Consider the following 11,948-nt stretch of genomic DNA (forward strand, 5'->3'; position numbering starts at 1 on the left):
ATTTGTTGATAAGATGTAGGTGTTTGATAAATTGAAATTTTGCAATCAAAAGGTTTATTTTTGTTTAGATTTAAAATAATTTGTTTCTGGACATATTACTGAATTTATTGAAGTTTTCCAAATCAAACAAGTTAGTCTTTTGTTTTTTTATTTCAATTAATAGCATTGCTTAGAGGAAACACACGCAGAAAATTTAAAGTAACAAGAAAACCGAGAAATAAAGTACTTATTAAATAATTATACAATTTCCAATGGATATATTATATAAAAATAAATATATATTTACAATTTAAAGCTTTTGTATTATTTTTAAAATTAATCTTAAAATGGCGCCCATTGCCATTTTATAAGTTTAACCAATAATCATTGTTTTCTTCGCGTAATATCATTTTATAAAATAATAACCTTGACATACAATCAGTTTGATTTGAGAAGGCGTTGGTATGTTATGCATGTGTTTATCGAATAGATTTAATTACTTTTTATGTACAATAGAATATATTATATCATTAAATAATCATTTCAATAAAACAAAATATAAGATTTAATAGGTCGGTATTGGCAATGTATAAAAGATAATTTTCGTTTCGTTCGTATTAATTTCGTTCCAAGTTGAAGATGAAGGGATCATCGATTGTTGTTGCCACAAGTCACGTTCTATCAATGGCAGTTTTCCTTCCCAAGCCTACATACAAATATTCATATTATATTAACGGTAATTTGTAATCATCTAATTAATCATGAATTAATTATAAATATATTAAAACAAACTTGTTTACAATGCATTGCCCATCCATATATCATTTTATTATCCATTTTGAAAGATATTTTTATAGCTTTTTGTAAAATCTTTATAGCCATATTTTTGTAACCCCGAACCATATAATAGTAAGCTTTTATTAATATGTACCTATATAAGATCGAAGGCACACTTGTGTAGGTATATCGATATTTTTTTTCTTCCTTTTAAATTAATTTATAAAAATGTGTCTTTTTTTTCTTGTTACCTTGGTCTCGCAATTTTCACGATTTTCACCATCTTTTTAATATTTTTTAAAGAAGCTTTGATACTCGTCATAATATTTATAGCTTTGGCGTCATAATTGTTCACATAATGTACTGGGTAAAGATAAAAAAACATATTCACACGCTAAAGAAGGGTGACTTTTTTCTTTCCCCTCCTCGCCCTTTGCATTGCAAAAAAAAAAAAGAATATGAGTACAAACCGTAAGAAATGAGCATTCCTTCGAGTTCTTTCAAATCTGTAATAGTGGCTGCGACTAGGTCTTCGTCGGTACTCTTTTTTTCAACTTTTTTTTTTATCCATACCTTAGATGCTGCCCATTCTTTGTTTCTAATACACCTGAAAGAAAGATAAAAGAGAGATATTCTTTTTCAAATTATTACTATTAACCCTTTGCACTCCAAATAATCCTTACAGGTGCTGCTAAAGTTCGACAATTGTACTCGAAGTGTACCTCCTAAGCACTAACAATATGCATGCAACTGATGAAGACAAAAAAAGTTCGATCTGTTAGAAGTTTTAGCCAAGAAAAAGTTTGAGTCCAAAGGGTTAATAATAAAATCAACACACATGCACGCACACACATGAGATAATATATATACCATAGCCACATTGATATAAAATATCGTCTTTCGGCTTCCGAATCTCGCAGGCTCAAAAGATTTTCACCTTCTTTCAGAAAATAACGTTCGCAATTTTGATAAGAAAGAACTATCAATCCTATATCCAATTGTACTTCGGCACACGTTGCGTAATACCACGTACGACCGGACTTGTCCATATGGTTTTTCGACACAAATTCTGTATGGAATATTATTATAAGTTAAAAGAAAAAAGAAAATAAAAAGGATATAATTAGATTAGAATACGTTAATGATATAACTGTTAATGATCACCTAAGTCTCGTAATATTGAGACAATTTCGGAATAACGACAAGAGATCATCAGAAGATTAATGAGTCTTGGTAAAACAATACATTCGGTATTTGTTAAATTAATAGATTTTGCTAATCTGATAATGATGAAACCGATATCGATGGCCTCGTTAATTTGTCCTCTTAGCCAACGTGAGAAAAAAACACCGGCATAAAGTTCAATAATTATTTTGAGATCTTGATACTCTATTATTCTAACTTCTTCGTTACACAAATCGATGCTCTCGTTTTCCAAATACTTAATGATGTTACTGACAAATGATTTTTATTTGTTAAAAAATTATTTCGTTATTTAGACAAAAGTTTCGTTTAATTTCATACTTATGCATGTACATATATGTATGTATTTATCTACTTCGTGCAATACATGTGGCCGATAGTCAGCATGTTGGTATAACATATGGATAGTACCAAGAAATCGCTGGTAGAACGTGCTTTGTTTAATGCCCATATTGCTGCCAATCGAGTCTCTTTTTTCATACCTTTAATCTTAGAAATTAAGATTAGATTAAGATTAAAAGAAATTAAAATTAAGCAATACAAGATATGCCGAAAGTTTTTGAACGGATCGAAAGTATTTTAAAATCGATTCTAAAAATCAATTATTTTTTTCTTCTTTGAGATTTTTTAGGCTAATTTTTTTTCTTCTTTTTTCTTTTTTTTTGTTTCTTTTGCCAAATTTTAAAACCACCAGGCTAGCTTGTAAAATAGCAAGCCTAATTAAACTTCTCGGTAAAAGAAAGTTCAATTGAATTTTAATATCATCCTTCGGAAATTTTAAAAAATCTTTCGGCCCACTTTGGCATATACATAATCATGCTCATCTTTCCCTCTTTTTTTTTCTCGCTATAATCATTAGACTTTATACCTTATAAACTTCGAATATTTGAGCCAAGCAATACGCCAATTGATTTGTATATTTCGTAGCATAATTGTTTTTGTCGTTATCACTTTTACGTTTTCTCGAACAGAATAATAATAATAATTTAAGTTTGTTTAATTGAAATATAGTTTTCAGATTGATCATTATGTTCGTTCGTGGAAAATGGTAGCCTAAAGTTTTCATCGCTTTGTCCAAGCTTTTCTCGGCTTCTGAAGTGTAGCCAGATTCGAAATAACATTTACCTTGCAAGGTTTGAATCTTTGCAGTGAGATAAAGAAATGTAATTACCTCGTTTTTGTTTGGATCGAATATCTGACGATGAGTAGAAGAGAAATCACATTTGGCTGTTTTTTTTACTTTTTTTTCTATTTTAATATTTAAATATCTGATTAAATGAGATAGGATCTACATATACCTTTTGAAGTATAGTCTCAGCCTCGTTCAACAATTTCCTTGCTTGAGGAACATTTTGATTTTCAATGCAAATCTCAGCGAATTCCAATATAGCGATTAAAGTTTTATCATTATCACCTAAAAAAAAAAAACAATTGTTGATCAATCGATTTGAATTTCATGTAATATTTATACAATATTTCCTATCCTATAATATAATCCTATAAGTTATTATTCTATAATATTTTATATATATTTGTTTTTCTCTGTTAAAATTTACCAATTCTACGACAATGCTCAACCATTTGTGTATAAACGGTTAATAATATCAGATTACATTCACAATTAGTGAAATCAATGTTGGAGAAAGTACGTATTAGTTTTTTCTTTGATTTTCTTAAAATATTTAAATAAGGTGGACTCTTTTTATTGGTTAACACATCTAAAAACATGTAAATCATCATATATATGTTTATTATTAAATATATTTATTTAATCATTATTTTACTTTTTATTTTGGGTATGTCGAATAACTTTGAACCTATTCCATGAAATTGTCTTATATTCAATGGATATTCTATCGGTATTTTTCCTACTTCGTCCAAGAATTTTTCACCTAATAATTTCGAAAAATATCCTTCGCCACATGATTTGCAACGTCTAGTATTTCGTTCTAAATACTTGAGTGCCTTCTTGTGCAACTCGATTTTTTGATTCTCCGTGAGTAATCTTTAATCAAAATTATTTTATAGATACTTTAGTTACGATTTAAATTGAATTAAATTTTTTAGATACGAAGTTGTTACATATAAAAGTTTAGGTTGGACGTAACAGATTGTTTACCTATATGTTGTATCTTGAAATATCGTTATCTTGAAACGTATGAGACCGCATGATGCATACTTCGGCATATTGGCCAGTTCCTCTAAATGACAATCGGATTCAAAGTAAATGTAAAAAAAAGTATTTGTTAAGAATAATTAAAAAACTACCTGGTATCACGATGCCAATACATCTACATTGAATACCTATATCACCGATATGATTACGCATTCTTCTGTAGTACATAATAGGACCAACGTTTTTAGTAAAATCTCCCATTCCGCATTCGAAAATTCGAATTTCGAAAAGTTTACGTATAGCTAATGTCCCCGGGAATTCGAATATATATATATATACATATATATATATACACATACAAACATACGATAAATATGTGTATATATATTTATCGTACTGTTAAATTTAATATATATAGTAATCCAATCTTACTTAAACCTGTGTCTTTTTTAGACATTTCAGTTATACTTTCCAACATTTTTCGGCAAACAAATACGCCAAGTATAGAAGCACATTTAAGTAATAATTGATCGAGTGGCGTTAAAGCATCGAACACTTTTAAAATAAGTACTGAAAAAGAATCCTAATTATATATTAGTATCCTTGTATACGATAGTAATAGTTTCCTTTTACCGTCAAAGTTTATTCGCATATTAATATTCATGATTAATGAGTTTTCTAGTGTTTTTGAGAAAGCTACGCTTATCAGTTCGCTATTCAAATCGATTTCATCTTGATGAATCGTGTTATTGATCGAGAACATTGTGTCATTCTAAAGATAAATAATAAATAAATTTATATGATAAGTTTGTGTATTTATGTAAATAATTTTTATGCATTTAGAAAATGACTAATGTGCTAACCATATAACTTGTCTCGTACATTTCCCATCTATCCTCGCGAGGTAAACTGCTTTTTTTTAAAATAGTCGAATCCAAAATGAATCTATTATATATTTGTAATAAAGGGAAATTAATAAATTCAATTATTTATATTTTTCAATTGTTTTCGATATTATGTTTTAACTTACTACCTTTTTAACATTTTTAAATCGGGTAAAACATATCCCATTGACTCAGCTTCTTTTCTAGTAACATTTATGATTTCTAGATTATTACTTTGCATGAGACTCACCAAATAACTTTCGATCCAGCCTGGATTTCCTAAACTTCGTTCTTGAATAAATCTAAACAAATATTTCTAATATATATAGAACCTTATACTTCTGAGAATATCATTAAAAAAGAATTAACTTGCTTTTCCAATTCTGTAGATATACCAAATACATTGAGTATTTGACACACAATACCAACGTGATACCATTTATCGATACCTTGCAGTTCAATGACCTTTTATAATAAAAAAAAAAAAGAAAGAGAAAAAGGAACCAAACCATATGTATGTTTCTGTTAAGTTATTGATTACAGATTCTAATTAAAAATAATTGATTTTTACAAATTTACATACTAGTGCTCTTTTCAATAATGTATTAGCCAATTTGTATTCTGCATCAACTTTTCGACCAACACTAATGACGAACAAAAACATATTGGTGTTGATAAGAATATCGAAAAAGTTCAATGACTCTTCGTCGGCGTATTCAATGTCGTCAATAATGATGATCCAGAGTTTTTGAAAACATTTTTTTGTTAGATATATTAAAAGTTTTTCAAGTATCCTATGCTTTTCTAATTCCTTAACAGTTGTGTATTCTTCGGTCAATGGGAAACGAACATTGAAGACTTCATTCAATACACAGAGATATTCAGGATAAAGTATATTGTTTAATAAACGCATCAACTTGTCTTCTCGATCCTTTGAAGTTGACGTTGATGAGAATTTCAAGGGTAAAGAGAATATTAGATGGAATAAGGTGTATGGCTTCTGTTCTGGAAAAATGTTTTCTTATTTCTTTTTTTCTTTTTTCTTTTTTCAAAGATTTATTATCAACGCAAAAGAAAATTTCATGGTCAACAACCTGCATGTCTGTTGAAACAAGAGAAATGTAATTTGATGGGATACCATTTGGTATGTTTAATGCCATTTCGTCTAACATCCTCGTTTTTCCTATTCTGGGTTCACCTCTATATCCAAATATTCGTAGTTAGTTACAAAATCCTTTATTTTTTTTTTCGAATTAGAATTATTTCATAACGTATACTTTATTATCAATGTATTGTACTGTGGTTCAGTTGTTGAATGATTTTTCATGACTGTGTAGTCTAACATAGTTGCTAATAAGTTTCGAAAAATTTTCATTTCTTTAGCTCGACCTAGCAAAGGATATTTGCTCCAAATCAATTCCGACGTTTTATCTCTGCAATCGATTACTTGCGAAATTAAATTGAACGTTAAACATTAATTAAATAAATCATTTTTACTTGACTTGTTCCTCGAACTCGTAAATTGGTCCAATGTCTATAATTCCTTTCAAATATTTGGGCTCTTGTAATTTGAAATGGCTACCTTCTAATTGAGAATGAAGAAAACTCTCTCTGTCACATATAACCTACTCAATGTTTTTTAGGAGGGAGGAGGTGGAAGAAAAATGAAAAATAACAAAATTTTATAAAAATGAGAAAGGTAACGTTCTATTATATATGTAGCAAATAATTTACCTTGTTTTTGTAAACCATCATAAGTCGAGCAGCTCTGTTCACTGCCATTCCAATAACTGTATACTCTCTTCTTAGTATGTGACCAACAACGCCACAGTATGTCATCCCTGTTGTAACGCCAACAGTGACGTCAGTAATATTTGTTAACTCTTTCAAAGCAATTCGCAATCTGAAGCCACATTTAAGGCCGATTTGTGATTCAAGTTCATGTTTATCTCCTCGCAAACCAAAAATGCAAAGAAACATTAAGTCTTTGTCAAAGAGAGACGTTTTGTTGACACATCCTTGCATCCCACTGACTATCCTATTAAATTTGTCGCGTTATATTTAATCGATCTTGATTTCTCAGATATAATACTTTTAAACAAAAACAATCCAAGAAAGCCAAGTATACCTGCATACGAGTTTGTATGCTGCGTCGATTGATCTTATCAATTGTTTATTTTTTATTTCATTGATGGTTGCATTGACAAATACAATAACGACTTGTCTCATTTCGGACAGATATTTCAATGGTTCATCCATTTCGACTGAACGGACAACCGGTCTTAATATATAACTTTTCAAAGCGTCTTTCAAATGTGCTTTCGCTACTTTTAAGATTTTTGGTCGTACTGAAAAAAAAAAAGAAAAAAAAGAAAAAGGACAAAATTCATCTACTGCTATTAAGAATCTTGTCGTTTGATTTTTGTCATGGATTTCATGTTAATAATGTAATTTTACTAACAAGTATAGTAGGTCATTTTCATATTTCTTCGATACATTAGATTGTCCGACATATTCTTTAACGCCGAAGTGTCATTAATCGTTGTTAATGGTAATTTGTCAAACAAAAACATATTATTATTCCAGTTATCTGTGAATTTGTTGGATCCAATTTTTTTTCTTTGTTTTCATTTTCTTTTTTTTTCTTTATTATACTTTTCATTTATATAGATAGATGTAACGTAAGTGATTGATTCAGCATACCTTCTTCATTGTTTGGTTTTTCATTGTAAGAGCTTTTCAAAGTATACCATAAGGTAGAACAAGTTATAACAAGAACATGTAAGCCATCAGGAAGTGTTTCATAGACATAGTCGATTGGATTTATCCATTGCCAGGTGCTAAGTGCTACTAAAATATCGCCACCTCTAGACGAATTATCAATCAATTTAATAATCAATTATAAATAATATAATTAATTATATGATTAATAATCAATTTAATAATTTTGATAACTTCGTGTTAAATAATTTATGTTAGTTTTATACGTGTTATATACTTGCAAAGTTGTTCGGCATATTTAACTTCCCACACAGGCCTACCGGTTATCATGTAATGCGACATTTTCTTTGGATCACCGATAGACGTAAAATATGTTGTACCAGATGCTATGGCTATTTTTACTGTTAAGATTACATCGACAATGTATTGTCAAGATTTAAACGTGAATCTAACAACGAGTATATACTTAGGCATAAATAAAATTATAAAATTATAAACCTCTTAGTGTGATACCAACGTCAGTCTCATAAATGCCAAAATGTTGTTGTATAACGCAAGCCGTTTGAATCGCCGTAGTTGCTAGGTCGCGCATATTAGTATCGTTTTTAAGCTTCCACATGACGATAAAAGAGTCGCCGGAAAATTTTAATACGTCGCCATTTTGCGAGAGAATTTCTTGAATCATAAGACCTATGTAATTGTTCAACGTCTCCGTCAAGTTTGATGCACCACCTTTACCTGCTTTCGTATATTTTTCAACAAAATCGGTAAAGCCTATTATTATGGAAAAGTAAATAAATATTATTGTAAACATTAGATCGGAAATTGTTGATTATAATTTTTTTTTTCATCTTTTTTGTACACCTGATATATCACCGAGCATTAGCGTTGTTAAATACTCTCTCATACTATAGTCGTCAAAATAATCCAGAATCTCATCGGGACACATAGACGCGAAAATTCTCGTATGCTTTTCTAACTTCGAAATTTTCTGATTTATGGTTTGTCTGTTATTACTCGAATCATCTATAATATTATATATATATATATTATATATATATATTATATATATATAATATTATATTATATATTATATATATATATACATATATATTTTTATTAATTTAAATTAAATATAATTAACCTCTAATATATTTAAGAAATAAAATATTTCTTATGATCTATGTACCAGTTTGATTGGAATAAGCAAGAAGATGATTCTCCATTATCCTATATATTATAATAAAAAATATTAATCCTATGATCGCTTATAGTTGATAAAATGAAACAATTATTATTAAAATATTAACTAGGCGAACGACGTGATTATATCTTTTTACAACCAACTTCATGGATACTTCCGAATATTAATCTTTCGATTGTTTCATAGTATCTATCAAAAAAAAGAGAAAAAAAAAAAGAAAAAAGAAAAACATCGAGGATAGGAATGGTTCAGATATCAATGAGCGTAGAACATCCTCCTATGCATTTGTTTTTTATTTTAGTATCCGTTTTATCAGAAGGTCGGATAGGATAAACGAATTTAACGTCAACAATGAATGATACACTCGTCTGACAATAGACAATATGTGTTTATTTAATAGTCTCGCTATATATAGATACTTAATATGACTTGTCACTCTAACAGATCGCTGCCTACAACGTGACGGCCGAATTTTATTGTGCCTGGCCCTACTAGTCCTTATTGTGCTTGAATCTATGACGGGTCGACGTGTTCTCTCTTTAATTTATACTTAATTTTAATTCTTTTTTTTTGTTTTTTTTCTTTCCTTTTCTTTTCTTTTTTTATTCTCTTTTTCTTATCTTTTTTCCCCATATCGTCGGCGCTCTATCTTTCTTTCTCTTTCGCTTTCTTTCCTTTTCTTTCACTCTCACTTTTTTCTCACTCTCTCACTCTCACTCTCACTTTCTCAATTTCTCACTTTTTCTTTTTTTCTCAACTAACAAATTGAATTATATTCCCTAAAGACGTCGCGATATATTTTACGAAAGTTCACGACTTACAGAAATTCGTTCCTGCGCATGATCAGAATAATCTTCCTCTTTTAACAATTCATTCATACACACATACACACATACACACACACACATTCATATATATATATATATGTATGTGTATAAAGGGTGAAGATGACAAGATTCGATTTTTCTGTTTTTAATTTTCTTTTTTTTTTATTTTATTTTATTCTTGAATGCGCAGGGACGAAAGTTCTCGCATAATAAATTTTCTTCTCTGACACGTTGCGAAGAAATACGCCCGTTCTTTGTTTAATGGTCGATGGTTGTTAGAAAAAAAAAGAACATTTATCGGTTATCATAACCGTGCGCTTACGCCCACGCTTATTAACACGTACACATATTTTTATTTATATTTATTATTATTCCTTATATATGTATATACAGTGTGGCCTTTCTCGCATTCACTGTGATTTACATGATGGTTTCGCGCGAGCGAGCGCACGGAATATTATTCGACGGGCGGAAACGAGCGAGTTGAGAATGGAACTTTGGTTTTTTTCTTATTTATTTATTTGTTTATTTATTTGTGTTTAGTTTTTTATTTATTTATTTTCTCTTTCTCTCTATCTCTCTCTCTCTCTCTCTCTTTTTTGCTTTCGTTCCACTATTTCCATTTCAATTTGCAAATTTATATCTTTATTTCGAAATCAATTATAGTTGAAAGAAATATAGAGGAAGAAATTCACGGAAGAAATTATTTCATTTGAAAAAGTTGAAAATTAAAAATTTTGTCAACAAAAAATCATTATAATATAAAAACCGATTGTATCCATTCTCTCGCTTGTTTTCTCTTCGAACGAAGATAACAGGATATGTGTGTGCGTGTGAATATGTATGTGTATATGTGTGTTTGTGAATGTGTATATATATTTGTGTATGTTTGTCTTTTTTATTTTATTTTAGTTTTTTATTTATTTATTTATTTATTTATTTAATTCTTTTGCTTTTTTCTTTTTTCTTTTGAGAATATTTATCCGACTTTAAAGCGAGATGTAAATTTTTGGAAAGAACGATATTTTTTTTATTTTTTTTGTTCGTTTTTTCTTTTTTTGTGTTTTTTCTTTTTTTCTTCTTCCTTAATCTGACAGACGAGAACGCGCACAAATATTATTTCATCATGACCATCATCATTTTCGACAATCTTTCCGTATAGTTCTTTTTTTTTTCTTTTTTCCCTTTTTTTTTTATTTTTTCTATAATTTTTTACTTTACGACAAACGTGACTCGTTATATAATGGCACACAGCATGGCAGTTGCAACAATGTACTTACTTCAATAAACTCTTTTTTCGTTTTATTTTATTTTATTTTATTTTTTTTTTTTTTTAATATCTTTTTCCCTTTTTAATAGCTTATCCTTTTTAAGTCTAAACTCGATAAACTTATTCTCTAGCCCCGTCATTATCCATCCTTTTTGCTTTTCGTCATATTTTCTTTTCTTATTTCCTTTTTTTTACTGTTCTTTATTTCTCCAAACGTCCTTCAAACAACGCAATTGTCGTACTCCGAGAATTTCTGTTTCGAAACGATTGAATTTTTGTTCCATTTTTTCTTTAAATTGTTTTTCCATGTGAAAATCTCGACGATTCGATTGACACTTCCGTCGTGACTTTTCTTTTTTTATGTTTTTCTTTTCTCTTTTTTTTTCCCTCCCATTTTTCTTTTCTCTTTCGCGCCTTTCACTGCGTAGACGAGCTTAATTTAAGCGTCGCAAAGAACTAGGCAAAACACGACATATGTACGTAATACTTAAATTTTTTGCTCTTTTTTATTTATCCTTTCAATAATTCTTTCCTTCTTTCTATCTCTATCTTTCTTCCATTATCGCACAATCGATCTGTTTCTCTCTCTCTCTCTTTCTTTCTCATATGCACAGTCCCAGGCACACCATTTATAGCATTCTTTTATTATTATTATTCACACACGAAGGTCACATTATTATTATTTCAGTTAGGTATATACACGCGATTGAAAGTTATATTGCGTTATTCTTTTTTTTTTGCTTTTTTTATCTTCATTAATAATAACGATAAATTTTATGCAAGTAAGTACTTATGTACGACGAGATTTTCTCTCTCTTTCTCTGTCTCTCTTTCTCTCTCTTTTTCTCTCTCTCTCTTTCTCTCTCTCTCTTTCTCTCTCTTTCTCTCTCTCTCTTTCTCTCTCTTTCTCTTTTTCTGCTTCTATTCGTATTCTTTTTATTTGTTTTATTTTTTCTTTTTTTTCTGT

At 29.3% G+C, this 11,948-nt stretch overlaps 5 protein-coding genes across 6 annotated transcripts; all 5 read right to left on the minus strand.

Annotated features, from left to right (window-relative positions):
• Positions 1 to 14: 14 nt before the first annotated feature.
• LOC118446448 (uncharacterized) lies at positions 15 to 2,477 on the minus strand. Of its 2 annotated transcripts, XM_085659408.1 has the most exons (6): positions 1,921 to 2,477; positions 1,627 to 1,825; positions 1,227 to 1,363; positions 1,008 to 1,119; positions 772 to 910; positions 15 to 685 (listed from the first exon to the last, which is right to left on the minus strand). In XM_085659408.1, the coding sequence occupies exons 1-6, from the start codon at positions 1,967 to 1,969 to the stop codon at positions 545 to 547; spliced, it is 777 nt and encodes a 258-aa protein (XP_085515534.1). In that variant the 5' UTR covers positions 1,970 to 2,477; the 3' UTR covers positions 15 to 544. The 2 variants fall into 2 exon arrangements, with proteins under 2 accessions (XP_085515534.1, XP_085515535.1); XM_085659409.1 differs by lacking the exon at positions 772 to 910 and having other exon boundaries at positions 652 to 685.
• Positions 2,311 to 6,304, minus strand: LOC146872736 (adenylate cyclase type 10). The gene is made up of 15 exons (XM_085659426.1): positions 6,258 to 6,304; positions 6,054 to 6,159; positions 5,543 to 5,890; positions 5,333 to 5,424; positions 5,109 to 5,261; positions 4,939 to 5,020; positions 4,709 to 4,847; positions 4,508 to 4,645; positions 4,228 to 4,377; positions 4,079 to 4,160; positions 3,744 to 3,964; positions 3,516 to 3,677; positions 3,258 to 3,373; positions 2,828 to 3,154; positions 2,311 to 2,448 (listed from the first exon to the last, which is right to left on the minus strand). Exons 1-15 carry the CDS (start codon positions 6,302 to 6,304, stop codon positions 2,311 to 2,313), a joined length of 2,301 nt encoding a protein of 766 aa, XP_085515552.1.
• LOC146872737 (adenylate cyclase type 10-like) lies at positions 5,553 to 7,295 on the minus strand. Its single transcript, XM_085659349.1, has 3 exons — positions 7,088 to 7,295; positions 6,694 to 6,997; positions 5,553 to 6,584 (listed from the first exon to the last, which is right to left on the minus strand). Exons 1-3 carry the CDS (start codon positions 7,216 to 7,218, stop codon positions 6,453 to 6,455), a joined length of 567 nt encoding a protein of 188 aa, XP_085515475.1. The 5' UTR covers positions 7,219 to 7,295; the 3' UTR covers positions 5,553 to 6,452.
• Positions 7,296 to 7,415: 120 nt separating this feature from the next.
• Positions 7,416 to 8,050, minus strand: LOC146872738 (uncharacterized). The gene is made up of 3 exons (XM_085659427.1): positions 7,958 to 8,050; positions 7,663 to 7,826; positions 7,416 to 7,549 (listed from the first exon to the last, which is right to left on the minus strand). The coding sequence occupies exons 1-3, from the start codon at positions 8,020 to 8,022 to the stop codon at positions 7,416 to 7,418; spliced, it is 363 nt and encodes a 120-aa protein (XP_085515553.1). The 5' UTR covers positions 8,023 to 8,050.
• LOC146872739 (adenylate cyclase type 10-like) lies at positions 8,034 to 8,494 on the minus strand. Its single transcript, XM_085659413.1, has 2 exons — positions 8,198 to 8,494; positions 8,034 to 8,128 (listed from the first exon to the last, which is right to left on the minus strand). Exons 1-2 carry the CDS (start codon positions 8,492 to 8,494, stop codon positions 8,117 to 8,119), a joined length of 309 nt encoding a protein of 102 aa, XP_085515539.1. The 3' UTR covers positions 8,034 to 8,116.
• Between the last annotated feature and the right edge of the window lie 3,454 nt (positions 8,495 to 11,948).

This window comes from Vespa mandarinia, chromosome 9 (assembly GCF_050613455.1).
Source record: "Vespa mandarinia isolate Hongniang chromosome 9, ASM5061345v1, whole genome shotgun sequence".
Lineage (NCBI taxonomy): Eukaryota > Metazoa > Arthropoda > Insecta > Hymenoptera > Vespidae > Vespa > Vespa mandarinia.

What these genes read in the sequence shown, in the direction of transcription:
- LOC118446448 (XM_085659408.1), bottom strand. Translation starts at nt 1,969, where the DNA reads ATGATCTCTTGTCGTTATTCCGAAATTGTCTCAATATTACGAGACTTA. An exon ending in AGGAATGCTCATTTCTTACG is followed by an intron (nt 1,120 to 1,226) that starts GTTTGTACTCAT and finishes ATCTTTACCCAG; the next exon opens with TACATTATGTGAACAATTAT. An exon ending in GGGCAATGCATTGTAAACAA is followed by an intron (nt 686 to 771) that starts GTTTGTTTTAAT and finishes ATTTGTATGTAG; the next exon opens with GCTTGGGAAGGAAAACTGCC.
- LOC146872737 (XM_085659349.1), bottom strand. Translation starts at nt 7,218, where the DNA reads ATGGATGAACCATTGAAATATCTGTCCGAAATGAGACAAGTCGTTATT. An exon ending in GCATACAAACTCGTATGCAG is followed by an intron (nt 6,998 to 7,087) that starts GTATACTTGGCT and finishes CAAATTTAATAG; the next exon opens with GATAGTCAGTGGGATGCAAG. An exon ending in TGATGGTTTACAAAAACAAG is followed by an intron (nt 6,585 to 6,693) that starts GTAAATTATTTG and finishes AACATTGAGTAG; the next exon opens with GTTATATGTGACAGAGAGAG.
- LOC146872738 (XM_085659427.1), bottom strand. Translation starts at nt 8,022, where the DNA reads ATGTCGCATTACATGATAACCGGTAGGCCTGTGTGGGAAGTTAAATAT. An exon ending in TATGCCGAACAACTTTGCAA is followed by an intron (nt 7,827 to 7,957) that starts GTATATAACACG and finishes TAATTCGTCTAG; the next exon opens with AGGTGGCGATATTTTAGTAG. An exon ending in AAAACCAAACAATGAAGAAG is followed by an intron (nt 7,550 to 7,662) that starts GTATGCTGAATC and finishes ACAAATTCACAG; the next exon opens with ATAACTGGAATAATAATATG.
- LOC146872739 (XM_085659413.1), bottom strand. Translation starts at nt 8,494, where the DNA reads ATGTTTACAATAATATTTATTTACTTTTCCATAATAATAGGCTTTACC.
- LOC146872736 (XM_085659426.1), bottom strand. Translation starts at nt 6,304, where the DNA reads ATGTTAGACTACACAGTCATGAAAAATCATTCAACAACTGAACCACA. An exon ending in TATGCGAATAAACTTTGACG is followed by an intron (nt 4,646 to 4,708) that starts GTAAAAGGAAAC and finishes ATTCTTTTTCAG; the next exon opens with TACTTATTTTAAAAGTGTTC. An exon ending in CTGAGACTATACTTCAAAAG is followed by an intron (nt 3,155 to 3,257) that starts GTATATGTAGAT and finishes ACTCATCGTCAG; the next exon opens with ATATTCGATCCAAACAAAAA.